This window comes from Periophthalmus magnuspinnatus, chromosome 19, assembly GCF_009829125.3.
Source record: "Periophthalmus magnuspinnatus isolate fPerMag1 chromosome 19, fPerMag1.2.pri, whole genome shotgun sequence".
In the NCBI taxonomy this organism is placed as follows: Eukaryota; Metazoa; Chordata; class Actinopteri; order Gobiiformes; family Gobiidae; genus Periophthalmus; species Periophthalmus magnuspinnatus.
In genome coordinates, this window is record NC_047144.1 from 12800255 (window position 1) to 12826250 (window position 25996).

The 25996-nt window shown below is 37.8% G+C and overlaps 2 protein-coding genes across 2 annotated transcripts in view; one reads left to right on the forward strand and one right to left on the reverse strand.

Moving 5' to 3' along the window:
• sema4gb (sema domain, immunoglobulin domain (Ig), transmembrane domain (TM) and short cytoplasmic domain, (semaphorin) 4Gb) overlaps positions 1 to 10285 on the reverse strand; it is an 82831-nt gene extending 72546 nt beyond the window's left edge. Inside the window, exons 1-2 of the mRNA XM_033985265.2 lie at positions 10191 to 10285; positions 286 to 561 (exon numbers count right to left, since the gene is read on the reverse strand). Of these exons, the coding sequence (XP_033841156.1) occupies positions 286 to 436 (151 nt within the window). The 5' untranslated portion in view covers positions 437 to 561; positions 10191 to 10285. The remainder of the gene's footprint in view (positions 1 to 285; positions 562 to 10190) is intronic.
• Positions 10286 to 12981: 2696 nt separating this feature from the next.
• On the forward strand, positions 12982 to 25673 carry mfsd13a (major facilitator superfamily domain containing 13A). The gene is made up of 9 exons (XM_033984939.2): positions 12982 to 13087; positions 18442 to 18702; positions 19562 to 19641; positions 20345 to 20794; positions 21100 to 21217; positions 21295 to 21391; positions 22411 to 22582; positions 24053 to 24246; positions 24859 to 25673. Exons 2-9 carry the CDS (start codon positions 18535 to 18537, stop codon positions 25107 to 25109), a joined length of 1530 nt encoding a protein of 509 aa, XP_033840830.1. The 5' UTR covers positions 12982 to 13087; positions 18442 to 18534; the 3' UTR covers positions 25110 to 25673.
• The last annotated feature ends 323 nt before the right edge of the window (positions 25674 to 25996 follow it).

Below are 25996 nucleotides of genomic sequence, written 5' to 3' on the forward strand. Positions count from 1 at the left end.
CTTTACCAATCTGAATAACTAAGTGAGTAATAGATGTATTCACTGATTGGCAAAATAATCATTAGTTGCAGCCCTAACTCAAATAAAATTTTCAGCAAATTATTAAAGGTCCTATATTACACAAAATTAACTCTTGTGAACTCAAAGTCATGTTATAAAGTTGTTACCTCCTCAAAAACATAACTCCAGGTTTGTTTGTGATGAGGAAACAACATTATAACATAGTAGATAGTGTAATACGGGCCCTTTAAAATACATTACACAGTCTGAGAGTTTGTATCTCACCTTTGGCAAACACAGTGGTTCTGGGCGTGACGTCGAGGTCCAAGGAGGAGCTGAAGGGGAAGGCCCACAGCTGTGACCTGGCAACTGCGAGAACCAGGCAGAGCAGCGGAGACAGAAGATCTGGTCCCATGGCGAACGCAGAGCTCGACATAAAAGACGGTTGCTCTATTTAGTTTGACAGACGCATAAAACTGAGACTAAAAGTGTTTTCTCTCTGCAAATGAAGTCACAGAGGAAGCTCCGGCAGTTTGTGATTATCCTCCAGCAAGGAACAAGCTGTGCAGAGAAAGACAGAAATAATAAGGTTAGAAATTTGGATATGGAAAATAGTTTAAAATGTATTCTATTGTGTCACGTTGAATCAGCCTTCTTTGGCTTGCATCACTTCACTGATCGACTTTAGGTTCTTTCTGCTCAATGATCAATATCCTTTCTCTTTCTCTAAGAGTGTGTGAAATGGCATTCAAAAGTAGTTAACTTTTAAAAAACAACATGTTGCTTCCTCATCACAAACAAACCTGGAGTTGTGTTTTGTTTCATTCACACATTTAACACACAAAGTCTGTATGTTTAGTCTGTATGTTTAGGCTTCTCTCAAACTTAAAAACACCTGTTCCACTTTGTGATGTCATGGGGCAAAACAGGAAGTGGTAATACAGGAAGTGCTCCACTGTGTTTTTAAACTCCACACACTTTCACTAGAACCATTTGGATAATTTCAGCCCTGGAATTGCCAATCTCTACTCAACAAAAGATAATTATCTACCTATTCAACAGGGAAACAGTGGTGCAAGTCAGGCCATAGCTGTTAACATACACACAAAATTATTATTTAAAGGCATATATATTCATGGGTCTCTTTTCCCATTTGGAGCACCGTTACCCCATTCAAAAGATGGTATATTGTGTTATAAATTGTTAATCGCTAAAGCAGCTTCCCTAATTAGAGATAGATATATATCGAGCTGATAATGACACTTTTTAGTGTATCGCTATCGGCTTTAAATTTCCAGCAGAGGCCAGTATTTTATTTGGGCCAATCAGCTGCCTAAAGAATACATATAAGGTGTCATGATCCGCACTGTCCGCTCCTGGTTTTCCTCCCTGTGTGCTCTTCCCCCTCCCTCACCTGCCTGTACCTGGAGCTGGGTGGAGCTCTTGGCTCCTCCCACGCGCACCTGCTCCCCATCTGGCTAATCACCACACCTGCCATGGATAAGAGGAGATGGGGGAAGACACTCAGGGCGAGATCGTCTTCACTTGTTCCTGTCGTGCTCTGGCCCTACACCCGTCTGGTCTGCCTGTCGTCCTGTGGTCCCTTCATGTCCCCGGTCCCTGTGTTTCCTGTGTTCCTGCTCACCTGCTCACCTCCGGATCACCCGCTGTTTGTACTTGTCCCTTTTCTACAATAAATCCTGTAAATATTCCCCGAGTCTGAATCCTTTGGTCCGCCACACTCACCCGTTACGACATAAAGCTTTATTTGAACTCTTTACTATGAAGAAAACACTGCGCAAATTTGGGGGAAATAAACAAAATTGGCTCCTGTGGGGAAACTGGCCCGAAGTGGTCAAAGTAGGAGGCAGACTCAAAAAAAAGTCCTATTAGACTAAATTTATAAGCAGCATTGTGGTACCCCATGAACAAAAAAAATAATACATATTTACAAAAATTAACAATGCTCAACAAAACTAAGCAACAGAACTTAAACAACTAAGGGGGAAAGGCCACATGTACCCTGGCTACACTGATCTCTCCCTCTCTGTCTAATTAGCCCTGCTTAAATACCCTCCTGCACCGGCAGCACCTCCCCCTGGTATACACCATATCTTCCACAGGTGCTGTGGGTATAACATTACCTGTATCTTATATTTAAAACCATCTCTCAGGGCCCAAGTCCCTTAACTAAAGTGTTTAACAAAATAACTATAAACACTTAGAACACTGAAACAAAATACAGAAGACACTGACACAAAGAAATAAACACACTTAAACCAGTTCTCCCCTCCACATGGTCTGGCCCATGACCACACCCAAACCTATAAAAATGGCCGACATAGGGCACGCCCCCTCTTTGTCTGGACCATGTGAAGATGCAGGTAAGTGGATTGCAGTATTAACATGAATTGACACAATAACTGAATTAACCAAATAAAATATGTTTAAACTAACAAGTGTGTGTGATGATTAATTATTATTATAATTATAATAATAATAATTATAATTATTATTAACTAATTGAAAACCTAAACAAAACAAACCCGGGATAGTTCTGTTTAGTTTTGTATTGGAAAATTATTGAAAATCAACATAAATGCTAATATCAAAAAGGGACAAAGGCCCACTTTGTCACAGCTCCACATATTGACCCCAAAATATCAGCAGATCTTAATAGCCATCGCTATGGCTTCGGCCATGAAAAAAAAAAACACATATTGGTCAACCTCTAGTCCCATTTTCTTATCATTCTGAAACCCGTGGCCTGTATTATGTGAATTAAGTTGTTATTTTATATATTCTTGATAAATGTGTTCTGCTGTGTTGTCCTAAAGGCCTTGTGTGGACAGGTGATGAAAATATACATATACACTTTACAATGCATCTCATTAGACTCATGTAATTCCAAGGACCATATTGCACAAATAAATAATTCATTTCACATTTTGCCTGTATGAATGTGTTCATGAGAATCAGTGCCCTACAGTCACAGTCACAGATGAGGATCATCACTGTGGCTGTGCAGCGAGTGAATAATGATACTAAATGAATTTGAGTGTCAAAGGCAATAATGTGTGTATTTATAATCTTGGCTTGAGAATGAATGTTATGTTTGGGCTTTCTGTCGAGGGGCCTGCTTATCCAGTGTTCTCCGTTAAATTGTAGTTTTTCTCACTGATAACAAAGTACAATTATATAAAACATGGAAATTATTCATAACATTAAAATTATAATTATTAACATCCATAGCATTTTTACACTGTCAGCAACTTTTACTGTTATCATGATATAATTGTTATTTGCACTTTGGCCATGATAATCATGATGCAAAATGTCAACATCGTCCCATGCCTAGACAGCGATGCATCCTTATTTTATGTTGACTGCCTCACCATGGTCTTTTTCCTTTGTTACTTTGTTGTTTTTTTTGGGCATGGACTTTGCTGACGTCTTTAAAAAGAAAGAAAGGAGAATCAGAAAGTTTAAAAAAGGTAACATTGAACCCTTACTTTTGTTTCCTGTGTCAGATTTGATCTACTTTTGGGTCCTAACACTCGAACAAACACTATAGTCATTCATCTCACTGTACTTTGATATTTCTTAGTAAACATAATGTCCCTGCGTAATTTTTCTGGAAGGTTCATCACCCGCTCTTCTCCATGGAGAGTTCTTGGTTCTTGCTTTACCTGGGTGTTCCACTGTATGCAGAGAAGCTGGTAACACCTCCCACCCATGTTACAGATCAAATCATTGGAGAGGTCCTATATTATGGAAAACTGACTCTTTAAGCCTTGTTATAATGTTGTGACCTCCTCAAAAACAGACCTGGAGTTGTCTTTTGTTTCATTCACACATGTTTTAGTAACCCTTTATTTTCAGTCTGTCTACATCTCCAGAGCTCATAATGCTCCGTTCCACCTTGTGATGTCATAAAATGGTAGTTTTGAAGTTAACAGTTGCATTTTACCTTTTGTTTCATAGAGATTGACAATTCCAAAGCTGAAATGATCCAAATAATTCTATTGAAAGTGTATGGAGTTTAAAAACACAGTGCAGTACTTCCTGTATTGTCTCATGACATCACAAGGTGTGTTTCCGTCTGAGAGAATAACTCAGCCTAAATATGCAGTGTTTGTGTGATAAACGTGTGAATGGAATAAAACACAACTCGAGGTATGTTTCTGATGATGAAACAACATAGATTAGAAAATAGCATAATATGGGCCCTTTAATGCCATACTGTGGACCATTTCAAAAACATCTGCATGGAGATAAGCAGGTGGGAAACTCTTCACTAAAAAAGCTCCGATAATTAACCTTTATACGAGCTTTTGAGTAATCACCATATTTCTGGGATATAAAATAGCAACATTCAGCCTCTTAAGATTTGGACATAAAAAGTCCCTTAACGAGTCTAATTATTGAGCTTCTTTATTATTATTTAAAGTAGCAAAGATATTACAAACAACTTCATTTTTGTGTTAAGTTTTTTGCTGACCGACCTAATTACTTGCTGATGTTCATGATTGCACATTATTAACATCCAATTAATTAAAATTTAATATGTTTTACACTATGCTAGATAAAAAAGCAGTGTAAAAAGATTAACTTTGGGGCTGTGAAGCAATGCAACCTTGTAATCTTTCAACTGCACTTAAATGGCCCATATTACGCTATTTTCTGATCTATGTTCTAGTGTCATTTCCTCATTACAAACAGATCTGGAGTTGTGTTTTGTTTAACACACAAACCCTGCATATTTAGGATGAGTACTTCTCTGAAACTGAAAACACTCTGTTCCACCTTGTGATGTCATGTAGCAATACAGGAAGTGCTCGATCACGTTTAACTACACTCCAACCTCCGTTAGAATCATGTGGGTAATTTCAGCTTTGGACTTGCCAGTCTCTACTGAACAAAAGGTAAAATGTAGCTGTTAACTTGAAAACTACCACTTCATGACATCACAAGGTGGAACAGAGCATTTTGAGCTTTGGAGATGTAGACAGACTAATAATAAAGTGTAACTCAAACATGTATGAATGAAACCAAACACAAGTCTGGGTATGTTTTTGAGGAGGTAAGAGCATTTTACCATAGTTTAAAGCTCACATGAGTCAATTCTGCATAATATAGGACCTTTAATAATTAGCCACATGCACTGGATAATTGTGAAGGGTAAATTTGAACCAAATCTCTCTGAGTACTCGAGAGGGGTCAGGATCAGAGAGGATCTAGTGTCTCGCAGCACCGTGACCGGGGGAATTACAGGCCCCGTCTCGTTTGCGCCAGTTGCTAATCGCTAACGGTCTACGGCACAATGAGGGGAATGACCTCTGTGTAAAACATTTGGGTGCTCAGCCTGGGAGATGAATAGGGCTGGAATGTGAAAGAGTTAGAGGAGCATAATTTGGGAAAAATATCAAATTGCAATTTTGATTAGATTTGCAATGTATATTCTAAAATATAGGATTCTGTTCAAAGTTCATACTTTAAACGTGTCCAGAAGAAGTGACAAAAATACTGAAATATGAACTGGCAAACTAATACAAGAATAACAAAACCAACAGAGAGACATCCCAAGCTGCTAAAACTGGAGAAAAAATAATAGGGGTGGCAGTCAACCCTGACCAGATAGGGAAGAACCAAAACCCAACAAGGCACAGACCGAAACAACACAAGCTTCACAGGAGAAAGAAAAGCCAAAGAAAATGCCTGGTTTAGGGGGATTGAAAAAACATGGGAGGAAAATGTACCCAGTAAGGCTGAAGAGGAGATTATAAATGTTCAACAGAACCGGCGGAAATCCCCTCAGCCATTTGAGGTGTAACCTTCAGAACCACGTAAAGAACAAAGACCACCAAGACGTCATCTAAGAATGGCAGGTGACCGCAAGACTCCCCCAGAAAACAGGGAAGAGAAACCAGTCCCTGCAATAAACAAATTTGTCAGTTACCAAACGTTTAAGCCCCACACCAAAGCCCGAGGTTACTGAGGTGCATCCTTCCGACTCACCAAAAGAACAGAGACCACCCAGAATTTCAGAACATGTTGTTTTTAAGACAAGAGATTTTGTTGTTTGTAGAGAACATTACGGTACTTCAAAAACTGCAGCCTTTATGATTTGCTAATTGTGTGAATTCAAACTGTGATTTCGATTTGATTGGAAATAATCTAGCAGCTCTAGAGTCTTTGGTTTGATTTTTTTTTTAAAGTGCGGTATATTGCTGAAGGAAATATAGATGACAAACAATAATACTGAAACGTAACCATAAAGCCAAAATTATTCCCCAAAAAGTATTCTAAATGTACGATATAGTTAAAAAGCATGAGCTGCAGTAAATAAAACAAAAGATCAAATCTGTCTACTGGACAAAAAGTTGTAGGAGTGAAGACGTTTTGCTGCTCATCCAAGCCGCTTCTTCAGTTCTGGTCAGATTGCTGATGTACACTGCCTTATATCTATGTGAAGGGAGGAGCTAACTACACAGAAGCTATCAATCATACCTCCACGAGTAGAGGGATTACACAGACATCTTTGCAGTGAATAAACTCTTTACTAGTCTGTTAGTATCTATAATGAGACACAGAAGTGCAGAATTCGACCCTCTACAGTTCAAATCTCATCATAGTACAGAAAAATTACCAAAATCTTCCTACTACTAGTGCATAGAAAAAGTCCCCACGATAAATATTGACCTCAAAAACTATTGTTCCACTTGTCATGTATTGAACGATAAGTCGATATAGTAATTATCATGACAGGCCTGCCCTTATCTGGATATAAGACAACTCCATAACCTCTTAAGCTGACAAAACAGTGAGCTAAAGGTTCACTCATCAACCACATTACTGCCAGTTCACACCAACATGTCCCTGAGCAAGACACTTTTCTTCCAGTGTCCATCTCTTATCTCCTGTCCTATGACTGGTTTTAACAGAAAGCACACCCGCCATTGAACTATGTCACAGTGGCAATCCTCACTTAAAAAATATGATAATAAGTCTACATTGCTTTTCCCTTTCAGTATGCAACAGCTACGCCATCTGCCTCTTAGCGTGTCATAATTTGCATACTTGATTTGGCCAAGATTTTCGTCTGCAAGATGTCCGACTCGAGTGGTTAGTCTCCCAGTGAGGAGGTTTAGGGTTTGATGCCAGGAAGTGCAGCACACATTTTCTCCAAGGGGTAATTTCTAAGGTCCCAATGTTATTTGATCATAACATGTATCTTTAGAAAGCCTCTGCTTCCTCTGGGAGTTCACACTTCACACTGATTGGTTAAATCTACAGGCAGGGCTGCGAGATTAATTCTAATGAAATCAAAACCACAATTTGAATGTAATTAGGAAAAAGGCTGTAGTTTTCTAATAAACCTTAATAAACAACAAAATAGCCTGTCTTATTCTGCATAAAAACTACTAACCCTATAGTTTAGTTCTGTAGATATAAATCGTTTACACTATTTACCGTTTACAAACATGTTCTGAAATGTGTTTCTTGTATTATTATGTCTATTACGTTTTTGTCAATTCTTCTGGATGTGAAATTTGAACTTTGAACAGAATTACTTTGTTAAAACATACATTGCAAATCTAATTCCAATTACTGTGCTTATCAGAAAAACACAATTACAGTTTTTCCCTGGTAGACAGGCTGGTATTTGCAATTTTCACTCTATAGGCAACAGCCTTAAATCTCTAAAATAGGCTGACATGTTGTTTGGGTTGAGGACCTCACTGAACGAACGACATTTAGTTTAATTTCAAGGCACTGCACGAAATGTGACTTCACAGCTCTCTTATGGGTTTGCAGTGAAATTGGGTTTTGGATAAGTTGTTGCTACTTCAAATGATATATTTTTTTGAAGAATAATCAAAATAGGCCCTTATGTCAACAGTCATCGGTTACTATGGTTTCTAAACAATCGGCATCAACCATGCATGAAAAACATATATTTTGAATTTCTTAAAACCAGAAAAAAAAGAGAGAAGTACAAAAGATGGCATTTATCTGTCTGCTTTTTATCATAGAACTGCATTTAACAAAAACTATTAAAATCCCTCCAAAAAAGACACATTATCACACATTAACATCACAATTAAACTGAATATGACCATGTTGCCCAATTGCTATTTTGTCTTACAGCAAAAAAGTAATTATCCAGGATGCCCCCCTCCCCCTCGTAGCACCCATAGTTCCATGAATACGCTCACGGCTCTTATAAAATAATAATAAAAAAAATAATAATTGTCTGAACATAATTTAACAGCATAACATAGTGCAAAACCTGTCACCTGCTTCCCACATCTAACCTTCATCGTCACCACGCGTCTGTATTCAGCTGTTTACATTTACACACTGAAAAAACACAGTGTTGCTTCATTGACGAAAGCACGGAAACTCCACAAGGAAAGGTAAACAAACTCATGGCTTGGCACTGGCAGACCCCCAACTATTAATACATCACGTGTGAAGAGAGACGTGAAGCAACATTAACTATTGCACTTAAGATCAAAACTATCCTCTAAACATATTTCTTGTGGTTTCTATGACAATTGCAATAAAAGCCTTGAATAATGTCAGTCTTTTGAATCTGAAGTAGCAAGAATAATCACACAAAAACAGCTACAGATGGTTCACTTAGAAACCCAGAAACTCTTTTCCGAGTATTATTGATCTTAAAAGTTCAATACCTCTGTTTGTCAAGAACAAAATGTCAACAAGAAAACATCATCACCGCCTTTGTTATAAGTACAAACGCAATCTAAAACTTTGTCAAAGAATAAGTCTCATTCATCTACACGTTTATTCATCTTCAAGTAATTTACCTTGTCGATCAATAAGGTTTGTCTGAGTCTAAGATATAAATAGATTTTGGATTATTTTATCAAGTGAATTTCACCTAATTAGCCTAAAGAATGTATTTTCTACAACTACAAAATGCAAACTGGTGAATAAGTATGGGTATGCTTGCTTGCTATCTATGCCATGGTTTCAGAATGATGACAAATTAGAACGGCTGCCATAGCAATAGACAATTTAAAATCAAATATCTTGTGAATGGGCAAAAGTCTTCAAAAATCTTGCCTACACCAGGAAGCTGAAACCCAGGAATAGTCCAGTGACTCTCAAACTATGGTACATGTACATCTAGTAGTCCACACGCTTCTATGTTTGCTTAATGTAGAGTCTATTTAATCTGCATTTTTGTCCTTTTTGGGTTAATTCATGGTTAGAACTAGTGTCGCTGGTTAGACCTAGTTTACACCAGGTTTAGTCCTGATTTTTTTGTCCTGATTTAGACTGGGAATAGAGCTGATGTAGAGTCTATTTAATCCACATTTTTAATCCTTCTTTGGGTTAATTCATGGTTAGAAATAGTGTCAACAGTTAGACTTAGTTTAGACCAGGTTTAGTCCTGATTTAGACCAGGAGTAGAGCTGATGTAGTCTATTTAATCTACATTTTTATCCTTCTTTGGGTTAATTCATGCTTAGAACTAGTCTCGATGGTTAGACCTAGTTTACACCAGGTTTAGTGCTGATTTTGTCCTGATTTAGACTGGGAATAGAGCTGATTTGGACCTGATGTTACTCCCAAAGCCATATTTTTTTCCTACATGGTACTTGATGTGAAAACTTTGACAGGCACTGGTATAGCCTACATCCACATCTGACCTAATTACTAACCTATTTTTCATCACTGGTAACCCAAGTTAATTTTCTGCCATAGCAAATCAAGAGGAACCATATTTCTTGGTGCAGAGCTTGGGTTAATTCATCTTACAAAAGTGAATAACGCAGCCTTCATAGCAGAAAAACGCGCGTGCTTTACTGGCGTTATTAAAAGTCTGTATCAAACAGCCTTGTTCCTTCGTTGGCACTCATTAACAATTTGAAGTGCCCAATTACAGTTTGTATAGCAGTTTGAATAATTGATGAATGCGCTGTGCGTCTACTTTCTCTTGCCAAACTTGCTGCTAAACTAACGCAACTGTGTCGTGTGCGCTAAAACGTGCCGATATCTGCTTCTGCCATGTGCACCTGTCCGACCTGGACTGCACCAAAAGCGTGCAGTGCTGTGCCGTGCCATGCTGACCTCAATAAAAACAACCACTCTGCAAGAAAAAAAGTACCCACGAGACTCTTGGATTAAATAAATTACATATTAAAACAAAGATTTACCTGTGTTTTTATTCAATGGGAAACATGTCGGGGGAGTCCTCTTCGTCTCGCGCTACGAGTCGTAAATGCTGCAGCCTCTGTTCTCACTCCTCCTCCTCTTCTCTCTCTCTCTCTCTCTCTCTCTCTCTCTCTCTCTCTCTCTCTCTCTCTCTCCTTCCTCTTCTCTCCATCTCTCAGCCTAAAGATTAAGTGTAAATTAAATTTGTGCAGTAGCTGTTCAGTGAAATATATAGGCAATTAACTAATCTATATTCACCAGTGTAATGAACCTGTAATTAAAACCTCTCACGCTCAGAAATCTATTGCATCAATAATAATAACTGAAAAAATAAAACGTACGGTGGATGAATGTGTATGACAATATGAGCTGTACGAACAATAAAATTAATTGGGAATAAAAAAAAGTCTTGGTACTGTAGGTTAAGGGAATTGAACTTGAATTCTCAGTGAGGCAATAGTGCCCCCTATTGAAAAGAACAGGGAGTGAAAGGACTAGGACTAGATTTTTTTTATGCAAGTTACATTTGGCTTTATTAATTTACATATGGTAAATGATAAATAGTCACATTTGCATAGAGCTTTTTTCCCCTTCAAGGCACTCAAATCGCTTTGCATCAAGGAACCGCTCACCCTTTCACACACACATTCATACACCAGTGTACGCAGACACTGAGGGGGGTGTTAAGTCTCTTGCCCAAGGACACATCAACAGCATTCATGTATGGGAGGTGGAACCACATTACCAACCTGTGGGTCAGCGGAACTGATTGCTCAATCAATGATGTTTATGTCGAGAGCAGGATTCGAATCAGATGGACAAATGCTCTATGGATCAGTGGACATACGCTCCACTGAGCTACTTATTTATTTGAAAGGATGGTATAATAAACACCATGGGACAGCCCTTATGTCTTATGCATCTTATGCTGCGTGACTTGAACCCCCTTTACTCCAAAAGCCCTACTTTTGTTTTGTAAAATAAATATAGTAGCTTGAATCATATGCTCACTCTGCAACAAGCCTATGTACAGTGGCAATGTGGGTAAAATGTATTGTCTTTGGGATGGATACAAGGGCTTGCAAGGATCAAATTGTCAAGGTAAATAGGTGTAGCGTGTAGGTGTAGGCGTAGTGTTTTTCTTAGATTTGTCTTAAGCCAATTGTTATTAATATTGCAATAGCTGTCATGTAACGAATGGACTTGCAAAAATAAGGGGTCTTTTTTCCTCAGTGAAAGAGGCTCTCCTAACATCTAATGTGAATCCATCAGAGAGAACATGTTGTACTGTACAAAAGCAGTTTGTACACAGTGCCCAGAATTCTCAGTTACACCCCTGCACATTTCAAACTGATGGATGGTCTTAGTTTTGTCTCAAACATAGACTGTATATAGAAGAAGAAGAATATATTTAACTCAAGTAGTCAAATGTTTGTATAGCAGCCTACTTTATTAGTGAATTATCAACCAACCTGTGCCTGTTACTAGTATATATTTTTGATGTATTAATTTTAATTATAATTGAGTACTCAGTATTACCCTCTTAATTTGATTTTAAATGTATTTTTATTTTCAGTGAGTACTCGGTAAATGTGCAGGTTTTTTACAATCCGGCTCCTGGCACAAGTTGTGAAAAGAAATAAAAATCGGACAAGAGCAAGTTCTAGAGTTGACTGCTCTGTGCCATTTGGAAAAAGTGCATTTGAACAACTCTCTTTTGCTTATGGAAAAATATGAAAAATTTTGCCCTCATTTTTATTTTTCATTTTTCATTTTATTTTTGTTCTCGACCGGAAAAAGGTGGTTTGCCCTCTCCGGGTGGGTGGAGAGTCTCTGCCCCAAGTGGAGGAGTTCAAGTATCTCGGGGTCTTGTTCACGAGTGAGGGAAGGATGGAGCGTGATATTGACAGGCGGATCGGTGCAGCGTCTGCAGTGATTTGGTCGCTGTATCGGTCCGTTGTGGTAAAGAAGGAGCTGAGCCCAAAGGCAAAGCTCTCGATTTACCGGTCAATCTACGTTCCTATCCTCACCTATGGTCATGAGCTCTGGGTAATGACCGAAAGGACAAGGTCGCGGATACAAGTGGCTGAAATGGGCTTCCTCCGCAGGGTGGCCGGGCACACCCTTAGGGATAGGGTGAGGAGCTCGGTCACACGGGAGGAGCTCGGAGTAGAGCCGCTGCTCCTACACGTTGAGAGGAACCAGTTGAGGTGGCTCGGGCATCCGCTCAGGATGCCTCCTGGACGCCTCCCTAGGGAGGTGTTCTGGGCATGTCCCACTGGAAGGAGGCCCCGGGGAAGATCCAGGACACGCTGGAGGGACTATGTCTCTCGGCTGGCCTGGGAACGCCTTGGGGTCCCACCGGAGGAGCTGGAGGATGTGTCCGGGGTGAGGGAAGTCTGGGAGTCCCTGCTTAGACTGCTGCCTCCGCGACCCGCCCCGGATAAGCGGAAGAAAATGAATGGATGGATGGATGGGATTTTATTTTTGTTTTTATTTTTTCGTTTTTTAATTTTTATTTATATTTATATTTTTTATTTAAACTTTTACTTTTATTTTGGTTTTTACTTATTTATTTATTTTTTATGTACATTTTTTTTTTTACTCTTACTCTTATTTTTGTTTTTTTTTTATTTTTACGTATTTATTTTTAATTCAAATTTTTTATTTATTTTGATTTTGATTTTTATTTACAGTGACCACCCACCAGATGTCGCCCTCTCCCAATATTAGTTCCTTTGTGGAAAATCCGTTCACGAATTAGACCCGTACGTCAGGAGGGCGGCGCGTGACGTAGCCCGGCTCTTAAACCGCCGCTGTTCACTCACGGATCCAACAAGTTAGCTTCTCCCTGCGAGACCGACACAACCCTGTAGTCTTAAAACGATTCATTTTCACGGTACGTAACAAAAATATGGCTAAAATACAGAGATGTCGATGTAACGTCATAAATCGGAGTCATTAGGTAGATGCGTTTTTATTGATAAGAAGCTATCTTGTAAGCGATCACTAATGCTGGCTAATGCTAGGACCTGCTAACTTCTGCCAAGCAAAATATAATCGTAGTATCGTAGATTTTAGTTAATAACGTGACTAAGCGCGATTTGACAAGGTAACTTATGAACTACATACCGGAGTTACGATCTCTACTGGACCCTTCCGTTTTTTCAGTCACGTCCTGGTTAATTTTCCACTACTACCCGTTTGTAGATTCCTAAGCGAGGGAGTTCCCATTCTATACAAATTTGAGATGCTGTAAGTAAAACAAACTGTAACTGGCAGATGCATGAGTAATTGCACTGTTGCATATTATTATAATTAGTAGGATCAGACTAAGTTCTGTCGTTGTGTCCTTAGGCAAGACACTTCACCCACATTGCCTAGTATGAAAGTGGTGTGCGCGCGAATGATAGGTGGTGGTCGGAGGGGCCGATGGTGCAGGTTGGCAGCCTTGCTTCCGTCAGTCTGCCCCAGGGCAGCGCTTTGAGAGGCTTTGAAAAGTGCATTACAAGTGTAATTATTATTATTATTATTACTACCTGGTTTGTCTCTGTCCATTTAAAATTACAATTACCCAGTCTATTTTGATTTTTAAAAAAAAGTTATCTCATTAACTAGGCCTGTCACGATAATATAGTAATGGGAAGATTCTGGTTATTTTTCTGTACTATGACTACGTTTGAGCTGCAAAGGGTTGAATTCTGAGCCTCTTTGTCTCATTATAGATACTAACTAACTACTAAAGTGTTTCATTTTGCTATTTATTTACTGCAGTTCATGTTTGGTTTTTTTTGTTTGTTTTTTCTTTACTATATTGTACATTTAGAAAACATTTTGGGAGATGATTCTGCTTTTTGATTTTGTTTCACTATTATCATTTATCGCCTATATTCACTTTTATTTATCGTTATTTATACAGGGAGAGCCCAATGAGAGTACTTGAACTCTCCTTTTCATAAGTGCCCTGTTCAAATACGGAAAAATACAACAAAAACAAAAATAACTCAAAAAACTACATAAGTCAATTTAAAACAGCTGGTGACAAAGTATCCAGTTTTTCTTGTGTTTGATGTATATTCTATTTTTGGGAAGCAGAACGGCCAAAAGCCCTTTTCCTCATTTCAGTTCTGGTGCGACCAGTCCTTAGACTTATACAGCCATTTGATTTTGTATTTAAAGTTCCTGTATCAAAGTTCAACAAGCACGTGAGATATTCAGGCAGTCTATGAAGTAGTCCATTATAAATACATTTTATACAGTGTTGTTCTCTTCTGACAGATAGTGATGGCCAACCTACTTTCATAGGGTGAACAGTAATGGGTTTTTAATTCATCACTTGAAGGGCTGAGTGGAAGAGTGCATCTAAAGGTTTCAAAGTAGAGGCTGAAGTCTGTGTGTATATTCTATCTCCATAATCCAATATAGAAAGAAAGGTTGATTGAACAATTTCTTTTCTGTAATATTTTACCAATATATCACACTTAAAAACATGTTATCATGACAGGCCTATATTTAACACAGGATTGAACTTGCTGCTTAGTCAGTTAATTCCACGTTCATTCTGTAGCTTGTCTGTTGCCCTTTGGCTTACAGAGTGATCACAACAGGTGCATTTGACATCCAGCCAAAGCCAAGAAAGCAGCTTTGACCAATATAGAAATCTAAGATCTACCCTCCCACACTTGTTTAGATGCAGTATCAGACAGCTGTGGTGAAGTATGCCAAAATGAAACATACAGAAGCAACCGCATTTGTCTGATAGGACTTTGTTTGTAGATTCTGGTCACACCCTTGGACCTTTTGAGGTCTATCTGGTACACTTTGTTATGGTCTGTGGGATATTGTTACAGTAGATTATGTATATGTGATAAGGTTACGGAAGCGGTTACTCTGAGTTGCTGTTGTTCATTTAAGAGTAGTTTCCGCTATAGTTTACTCGTTAGAGGTTTATTTGTATTGTGTAGCATAAGTTTTGTTACTTTTAGTTTTATTTCTATAGTTTATAACTGCATGTTGAAGGCTTATGAGATCATATGTCTTAGTTAAATGAAAGGTGATGGAAAGTTCTGATTTGCATTTTGTGTGAAATTACTTGAATATGTTTTTTGTTTGACTATCCAAAGGTTTCAGAATTATAAAATAGGACCACTGATACAGTAATTTAAAACAAAGATAATGGTCCTTCACATGTGGCCTAATAGAACATTTAAACCCATGGATAATGTTGAGGAAATCAGCCCTTTCCTCTCGTGTTCGTTAGTTTCTGCTAAGACAAAGAATAAGCTTGACCCAGAGATGAAATTTAAGAAGAATTTATTTAATCAACAAGTCAAGAGCAATACTTGTACACAGAGTCTGTGAAACTGACACTCCCAGGTAGAGACTGAATGTTTACGTCTATACAATGAGTTTTATAGGCTTACTTTAGTGGGAGGCCACCATGGTTTAGACTTGGCGCCTCTTCATTGGTGCACAGGCCAGCCTGGCCTCTTGACACGTTGCACAGTCTCATCAGACTGTGACGAGCATCCTTGCAGGGGGGTTGTCTCTTGCTCCAATTGCTGAAGCATATTTTACTGAAGTATATTTTGCTGGCTTGATCAGGGTGATGAGCCATGAGTCAGTACATGCCTATCAAAAAGTCATTGCCCTACTTAGTTATTTGATTAGATATATAGATAGATCTAGAATATCTTGTACATGTCCTGAACATATATCTGTGTCACACAGCTGTAATCTACTCTTCGTCCTCACATGAACACTGATACAATAATGAACCATAGCAGTAAAATAATACAGCTATACAACTATAGCAGTGGTTATGCAGAATAGCTAAGCACAGTTATTTATCCTAACAATAACTATACTAATATCTCGTGCATCGAAACAGTTAAAGGATCCACTACTTTCTGATCTGTTAACTCTGAGCTGTTCACTTGAAATTTACCATTTTATGACATCACAAGGTGGAACAGAGCATTTTGAGTGTTGGAGAAGTAGACAGACTAATAATAAAGGGTTACTCAAACATGTGTGAACAATGTGTGTTTTTAGGGGATAACAGCATTCTAACATGGCTGAAAGCTCATAAGAGTCATTTTTGAGTACCGGTAATATAGGACCTTTAAATAGTACATGAGAAATTTCCCCAGTACTCAGCATAGTGCTGTTTTCTGAGTAATAATATGCTTCTCTCTGCACCTCTGCAAACATTGTGGCTGTAGTTTTTTGACTTTTACTCTGATTTTGTTAACGTGGCTTTTCTTTGGGGAAATATGAAGTAACCCCCTCTGGTTTGCTCTGAGGGTGGATTTTTCTCCCAAGGGCACTTAGTGTTTTGAGTGCCACAGCTGTGACTTCAAAGTGTTACATTCAGACAAAGACCAATTTCACAAAACCAATAAAAATGTAACTTATGACAGAATACACCCAATAGTGATGACCATGACATATTTTGGCAATACAACAGAAATGTGCTAACACATATGTTTATTGTATTTGTTGAGGTTTCAGTATCAGAAAATATTAAGTGTGAGTGAGTATAAAATTACTCACATATGGCAGATCACTTTATACTCTTGTTTGAATTATTTACTATACAAGTTTGCAGACCTATAATGAAAAATCTATTTTTAGAGCATTTAACCATGTTATAGTTGTTTCCCCTCACCATTTACTTACCCAAAGTTGTTTTTGGAGTAATTTGTGCATGTCTTAGCAATCTTTAATTGCTTATTTTCAAGATGCCCTATTGCTGATCAATCCTGGATTTCACCGCCCCCCAGTACACACCCACTGCTCCCTACTTACGTCGTTCTTCAGTTTTATTTTCTTAATCAGTGATACACATAGGATTTGTCAGCATCACATTGTCATTTTGGTACATATGAAAAAACTCTGCTGCTCTCTAGCGTGATCGGCAACTATCACTTGATGGTGCTGACTCTTTGTTGCGATGACATTTACGGCATTGTCAGCTCCAATTGGGCACTGCAGTTTTCTAATGCAGAAGTCAGCTGACTTGTTTCTTTTAGTTTTAGATGAATATTGTGATTTAAAATGTGCAAATTATAACATAATGATCCACAGGTGTCATAGATTATAGCTATAGAGCAGACACAAGCACAATGAGGTTAGATTTAACACACTTTTTGCAGCATTTGGAGATATTTTCCATTATAAACTACATTAAAATGTTGCATATTTTCAAATCAACAATATATGCACTCTAGTAAATAAAGGCTGTCTGGGAGTGCATCTGACAAACCTCATGTTCAAGGGATTAGATAATTTGATATGATGACCCTAAAAGGACAGATAACTTGTCCTTGTTTGTTCTTGCATGTCCAAAATGTAATAACACATTACATTGTATCATACCACAATTTTAACACCGTGTATTTTGACACCAGGAGAAAAATAGGAGAAATATCAGTCATTTTAAAGTGACATTCTAGATTATAGCACTCAACTTGGGAGTGAGCCAAGAATAAACTGTTGGCTCTAATTAAAGCACTTAGTAAAATTGCTGTATCTGATAATTGATGCTAGCCACATGTTTGTGATGACTCAGAACATGTCGAGTATGTTTACATAGTTGCACATGTATTATTGGCTGTGTTCACACACACGCACACATGCAATTTCAAATGATTTGGGACTTATACCTGGGACCAGAACCTGGGACCAAACACAAAATGTATTTGTTCTTTTTATTTTTGCCCTAGTTTTATTTTTCACTTTTGTTTGAAATTTAAACTTTTGGGACAAGTGCACACGAAGCATAGTTTGAAATTAAGGTTAATTTTACCTGTACAATCATCAAAACTAGCACATTAGATCACATTCAAATATTAAATAATTCTACATTATTGTAGATGCATTATGTTCTCATTTTGTTGCTTTTCTACCTCAGAGACATACTTCTGCATGTATCTCTATGGCAGAATGTTCAACTAGCGAATAAGATTTCTGATGTCAGAAAACTCAACAAAAATACATAATAAAATACTGAAAAACTGTTGACTGATACTATCTACTGTGTGACAAATTTTTTGTTTGAGAAACTTTTAACAGTGCAAATCACTGTTAAACAAAGCTCAGATTAAAATCTAACTTGAGTAACAGATTTTAAAATGGAGCCTCCAGTTAGCATCACCTCCAAGGAATGTTGATGACCTCAGCTGCAAAGTATCACTATTCCTCTACTGTTATTGTCCATGTGAAATTTCCCTAATTTGTATTTTTGGCCAGGTTATGAAGCAGTGATGACCTGTTTTCGTCCTGGTCTTGAGATGGTCTGGTCGTGGCTCAGAGGAACCAGGGACTGAAGAGACTGATAGAAGAATGGACAAGAGCTTCTGGAGCGTCTTCACAGGAGTCTTTTCCACTTCAGTGCTGTACGGCTCTTTGGCCCTGTTCATCTCTATACTGCACAATGTCTTTCTATTGTACTACGTGGAAACTTTTGTATCAGTCTACAAGATTGATAAAGTGTCCTTCTGGGTGGGAGAGGTAAGCACTTTTTTGTTGCCTACTTTTTATTTAAAGGCGCTGTACCTGATTTTTACCTGATTTTTATAACAGACAAATCAGACGCTATCTTTCCCTGAGGTTGCTCCCTCTAGTGTTAGCAACAGGTTTGATTGACAGCATTGGGAAGGGCCATTACCTTCAACAGCTTCGCTCCAAATTGGCTCTTTGGTTGCTATGATACTCGTGGTCGGAATTCCTAATATGAAACTTGGCTCTGAATTCGTCCTATAACTGCTCACCTCGATGAGCTTCATTTAACTGGAGCCGAACGCTATTGGTGATGTCACACTCACTTAGTCCACTTCTTTATACAATCTATGGCTATTCCTCGCTAACCTTATCAATTCCAAGCATCCTAATTATTATAAAGCACATTTCACAACTCTCTGAGACCAACAGGTGACAGTTACATAAACAGACATATTTGATCTCAAGTGGAGCTTATACAGTATATCTGTACTGGGCCAAGACGCATTTTAACATCACATCACATCGTCTATACAAGCACGAAGTTACGACAACACAGTTAAAGTGTATCATTTTGTTTATTTTAGTGGAGGTAAAACTGGTTTGGCCTCCAGTGTACCATAAAGGGTTCATATGAAATTGAAAGTACAGGACCAGTGTAAAAGTAAATATAAAATGTAAACCCAAAATTGCCCACTGAACTGAACCATGACCATGAATTAAATGTACAGAAATTTCACAATAAAATTATTACTGTACTGTACATATGTCACATGGGTGAATATCTTGTAAGCAGCACAAAAGTTACACAAAAACATGTACTTTTTGTAGCAAGTGTTACTATCTTTGAGTTTTGTTTTGTTTTTTTCAGGCAGTTTTCTTGATATGGAACAGTGTAAATGACCCACTCTTTGGCTGGTTGAGTGACCACTCTTTCCTTAGCTCTCCCCAGTAAGTATTGTAATTCTATTCTCATTTTAATTTAATTGTACGTGTGTCTCATGGCCTTCTAGGAGACCCTCTTCTAGTTGTGTGCTTACAGTGCTGAATAAGTGAAGATATATAAACCTGCATAGTTAACATACATTTATTTCAATAGTGTCTGGGTTGGTAAATCCTTATCTTGCAGCGTTCAACATATGAAACAGGGATGCCAGTGAAATTCCCATTTTATTTTTCCCATTGACAAATCTGTAGAGTTTAAAGGTATGATATATGCTCAACAGCAATGGCTTTTATCATTTAAAATATTAAAATACAATTATATTTTAAGTTAATTGGATACACCAAAGCAGATCAGCCTCGATCTAACTTAAGTTCAACTCAGTTTTATTTTTGTGTCGACATCACAACAGTAGTCGCCTTGCAGGGCTTGACAAACTTGTTGATTTAACCAAAAGTAAGTTAGAAAATCAAACAGTCATTGGTCAACAACAGACTAACCAACAACCAACAACACAAGGAAATGGATAACTCTCCTAGAGCGTCCCCCTTAGGCCATCTCCCTTAGCAAGAAAAACTAAACAAAAAAGTCTTTATATATATTTTTTTCTTCCAAATAACTACTGCTAAAATGAATAGTCCCAGTCCACTGTTTCACTGTTGTATTCATCTCTGATACAGTGATATTAATGCACATATTTTCCTTCCGCAGGTCCGGCTCCCAGATAACATCCCCTGAAGTCGTTTTAAAGCGCCTCAAAGCCCTCTCCAGAAATGGCCCTCTGTTCGCCCTATCCTTTTTGGCGTTCTGGGTTTCATGGGCCCGACCCGGTCTCCAGTTCTTGCTCTGCTTGTGCCTTTACGACGGCTTCCTCACTATGGTCGACCTCCATCACAGCGCCCTCTTAGCCGACCTGGCCGTGTCCACCTCCGACCGGAATCGACTGAATTTCCACTGCTCTGTTTTTAGTGCGCTCGGGTCCATGTCTGTGTTCCTGTCTTATTCCTTCTGGGACAAAGAAGACTTCTACTCTTTCAGACTTTTTTGTGTGGCCTTGGCAACGTTTTCTGTCCTGGGATTTTTCTTTGTGTCCCGATTACTGCGTCACCGTTTTCAAAGTGAAATCCGACTGAGACAAGATGAGACCCAAATGCTAAAAGAGTGCGTTAGATTTACTGTACTTTATTAATTTGCTGCTTTAAGTTTTGTATTTAAAGTAAATGAAAATTCTAATCTGTTCACTGGACAAAAAGTCGTAAAAGTGAAGACATTTTGCTGCTCATCTAAGCCTCTTTGTCAGTTTTGGTCAGATTACTGGTGGACACTGCCTTATATCTACTTGATAGGAGGAGCTAACTACAGGCAGATATAAGGCAGTGTCCACCAGTAATCTGACCAAAACTGACGGAGCGGTTTGGATGAGTAGTGAAATATCTTCATTCCTCCTAATTAATTTTGTCTTCCAGGTTAAATGTGAATTCTCCCCATAGCCAGTCAGAGAAACCTGTTACTGTTGGACAATACTTGAAGCAGCTTTCCAAGCACAAAAACTTGTTGTGGTTTGTGTCGATGAACCTTATTCAGGTAATTAATTAGATGTTATTATTTTTATTTATTTTTATTTATTTTTCACAAATTAAAAAATGTATCTCTTTTTCCAGGTTTTTCACTGCCATTTCAACAGTAACTTCTTCCCTCTTTTCTTGGAGCACCTTTTATCTGATAATATATCTGCTTCAACAGGTTCAATATTACTTGGTAAGATCATATTACAATTGACTTAACTTGAGTCACAAGCCCCTAAAGTTCCCTAAAGGTCCCTAGTGGTGGGACAGGGGTGGAAAAGATCAAGATATGCGAAATGTGCCTAAAGTGTACTGGATACATACGTTCATTAAATAAAATAAATAAATAAAGTTCCCTAAATTTCCCTAAAATTCCATAAAAACACTCCAATCAAGCAATATTCAGTCTTGAAAGTACAAGATATTTTTAAGAAACTTTAAGGAAAAACCTTACCGTAAATAAAATACGTTTATTTAAGTGCAAGTGATTGTCAACTATTATACAATAGAATCCACACTGTTATGCTCCATTACATGAACCCTACATGCTTTTATTTCAAGATGCATATAGGCCTGTCACGATGACAAATTTTGAAGTGTGATCTATTGCTGAAGTAAATATAGACGGTAAAGGATAATATTGAAACCAAACCATAAAGCAGGATTATTCACCAAAATATTTTCTAAATGTACAATATAGTTAAAAAAAAACATGAGCTGCAGTTAATAAACATCAGAATCAAGCACTTTAGTAGTTGGTAAGTATCTATAATGAGTCAAACAAGTTCATAATTCAACCCTGTACAGCTCAAACCTTATCATAGTACAGAAAAATAACCAAAATCTTCAGACTAGTAGATGGAAAGTCCCCATATATATAGTTCTAGTAATTATCGTGACAGGCTTAGGTGCTTTTATTTCAAGATACATACTTTTAAGCAAATGTACATTGTCAATTTGCTTAAATTGAGTTACCCTTTTTGGTTTGATTTAATCCTAATTTGGCTTGAAATTTTACATTCTTATTTTGGACACATCTTGGCCTAAAGCTCTTTTTGTGCAGTCATGGTTTAACCCAGGTTTATCTCCTATTTAAGACAAGTTTTTTAGCCTGTACAAGCAAAATGTAGGTTTGCTTAACTCAATCCTGAATGTTGCATGTTCTTATTATTTTACGCTTATTGCTGTATGCATTTATTTGCTCCTTTGCAGGCATCTCTTACATTGCCCCCCATCTGAACAACTTGTATTTCCTGACCCTGTGCCAGCGCTATGGGGTTTACCAGGTTATTCGCTGGCTGTTTATGCTCAAACTGGGACTTAGCCTGGCTATGCTGCTAGCAGGGGCTGACCACATATACCTACTCTGCATCTTTATTGCTAGGTATGAAAATATGCAAGCACCAGCACGTATACAAGGTTTTCAATACCGTTGTTATCAGTTTGTCAATTTTTTCTGAATCAATCATACCTCAACATCAAAATGTTAACTATAACAACGTAGTTACAAGAACAGACAAGGTTAACCCAGAACTCTTAGCACATCTTTGTTAAATTGTGTCAGATGAACTTACAAAATAGTGCTTAGACCTACTTTGTGTAAGAATCTACCTTCTAATCTTCTAATCTACCTTCCCTGTTTTTTGAAAAGCCTCCAAACCAAAATTAATGTTAAGATTTTTCTGTTAGTGGTGTCTGAACGTACAATTGTTTTTCTTCTCAATCTAGACTCAATTGTTTTTATGGCATAATCTTAACAAAGCAAGTGTTTTAATAGCTGTTTTAAGGAGGTCTTACTAATTATTATACAGGAATTATGTTTGGTACCCATGCCTTCTCTATGTCTTTCCCAGTGGTCTATTGCTGTTTCTAAGCATTTTTGATTTGTCCTCTTTTAATTTTTCTGTACTCTTAGTAGCAATCAGCATCTTGGTATTAGATTTTGACAAACCTAAACTAAAACTACTGTGTCTAGAAGTGTTTTTCTATCATTATGGTATGGAGTATCAAGTCTATTCCTTGGTATCAAAATAGACTTTAAAATTTTAGGATTGTGACCACACAGTTTACGCTTGGTTTGGTTGTGCCTACTTTAGCCTTGCAACTGGTTTCAGCCTGGTTTAGCTCTTGCTTCATCTGTACGGTATTACTTGGTTTATACCCATGTTAGTCATGATGTGGGCATACTTTAGTCTACAAAATCAATAAAAAATATACTTAAATGTTATCTTTAGTTAAACGTCCTACACAACACAAAAATCTCTTGTGAGCTTCAAGCCATGTTAGGATGTTATTACCTCATCAAAAACATACTTGGAGTTGTTGTTTCATTCACACTTGTTCAGACACATTTGAGTAATCCTGCATTATTAGTCTGTCTACATCTCCAGAGCTCAAAATGCTCTCTTCCACCTAGTGATGTGATGAGTCATGAAGCGGTAGTCTTCAAGTTAATGGCTACCTTTTACTTTTTGTTTAGTGGAGAAAGGCAATTCCAGGGCTGAAATAATCCAAATGTTTTAAATTCCACACGCCTTCACTAAAATCACAGTGGAGCACATGACATCACAAGGTGAAACAGTGTGTTTGAGAGAAGAACTCCACCTAAATATACAGGGGTTGTGTTAAACATGTGTGAATGAAACAAGACACATCTCCAAGTATGTATTTGATGAGGAAATAACATAACGTAGATCAGAAAATAGTGTAGTATGGGCCCTTTAAGGAATCATGGCTTCAACCCATGAGCCACAAATCTGTTTGTGATCACATTTTTGTATGTAAATTACTCTGCCTGGTTTTTGCTACATGTTGTAATTAACTTGTCTCTCTCCTCTTCCTATCTTCCCCTCAGTAACCGCGTGTTTACAGAGGGAACATGTAAGCTGTTGAAGCTGGTCATCTCAGATCTGGTGGATGAAGACTTTGTTATTCACAGACGGCAGCAGGCCACCTCCGCCCTCCTCTTTGGGATGGTGGCGCTGTTGACCAAACCTGGACAGACGTTTGCTCCTCTCATTGGCACCTGGCTACTTTGTGTTTACACAGGTACAAGTTTCACACACACTGATGGTGTCCTTGTAGAGGAGATAAGAGCCATAGCATTGATCTGTTATACAACATTAAAGGTGCATTGCATAACCTCTGTGGTGTAAGGTAGGCCACAAGCTGGGTTCCATGCAGATGTTATTGTTTTACTAGGAATGTTCTACCATATAGCATTAAAGGTCCGATATTATGCAAAATTGACTTGTGAGCTTTAAGTTATGTTAAAATATGTTATAATGTTATTACTTAATCAGAAACATGCTGGGAGGTGTGTGTTGTTTCATTCACACGTCTGTCTACATCTCTACAGCTCAAAACGCTCTGTTCCACCTTGTGATGTCATGAAGTGGTAGTTTTCAAGTTAACAGCTACCCTTTAACTTTTGTTCAGTAGTGATTGGCAATTCCAAGTCTGAAATTATCCAAATGATTCTAGTGAAGGTGTATGGGTGTCATAGATTATAGCTGGATAGCAGACACTAGTATAATAGGTCTTCTTTAAAATGACTTATTAAACTACAACAATATTCCTATTACTGTTGTTACTACCTCTACTTTTGAACATTCTACTGTACTTTTTCATTCTTAATATAATTTAACTTTTTCTTTCCAGGTTATGACATTTTCCAGAGGCATCCAGAGCAGGACTCAGCGGCCTCAATACCTGAAGTTGCCTCCGCTCCCGGGACGCCCCCTCTGCGGATCGGCTGTTTTTACATGTTGGTATTTGTGCCTATCACCTGTGCCCTTCTCCAGCTCACTGCCTGGTCACGCTTCACCCTCCACGGACGAAAGCTTCAAGGAATAAAGACTTTAAGACAAGGAGCACAGCACGGCCACCTAATTGATGTCAAAGCTATTTAAACACCAAACTAGCAGAGTCGAAATTGCACATAGACACTTTTAAAATGTTTCTTTCAGCATTTTATCAGATATTAACTTATAAAAAACACCCTTAGAATGATAACTCAACTGTACTCCAGAATACAGAAACCTGCCTTAGTTTTGATACTAAATATTGAATTATATTTATATTTGAGAAGTTGACCAAAATACTTGTACAATCATATTTGGACCAAGTTGTTGTAGGATGGGCTTTAAAAAATTACAATTTTTGAACATTAGAACATTAGAATGCCCTCAATTCTTTTGTCTGTGAAGATTTTTCTGTTGAGATGACATAGCATGAAATAGGGCCTAGCAGGGAATTAATGTTTTACTATTTATTTACATTAACACCTCGAGTTTCTATGGTAACAATTGTGTTTTTGTATCTTCGTCCAGTATTGGTCATGTTGTTTGCACACCACTGCCATCTGTGATACTTATTTTTTACATATGTGATATTTTATAATGTAATGACTATTCTTTTTATTTTTGCATATTTTATTACAATCATGATGTCTTAATAAACATTTAGCAATCTTTAAGAAACACTTGTTATGTCATACTGTTGACCAAAACTGCTTATTGATTAGGGACTATTTTAAACGTGACAAAGAATGTGAGTCTCTGCTTTCCTGCAAAACAAGTCATTTCTAATGATGTGACCTTTGTAAATGAGTCAGCTCTTTTGAACGGTTCCTTAATGTGAATGGTTGGATCTGGATTAACTTTTTTTTTAAAGAAGTGAGTCTTTTTTCTTTTACAATTTTTATGCACTGATTAATAATGAACCAACAAAAGAATCAGCACAGAAGTAGAGCAGGCGATACGAGTGAGTGATCTGTGCATAAAAAAACATAACATAA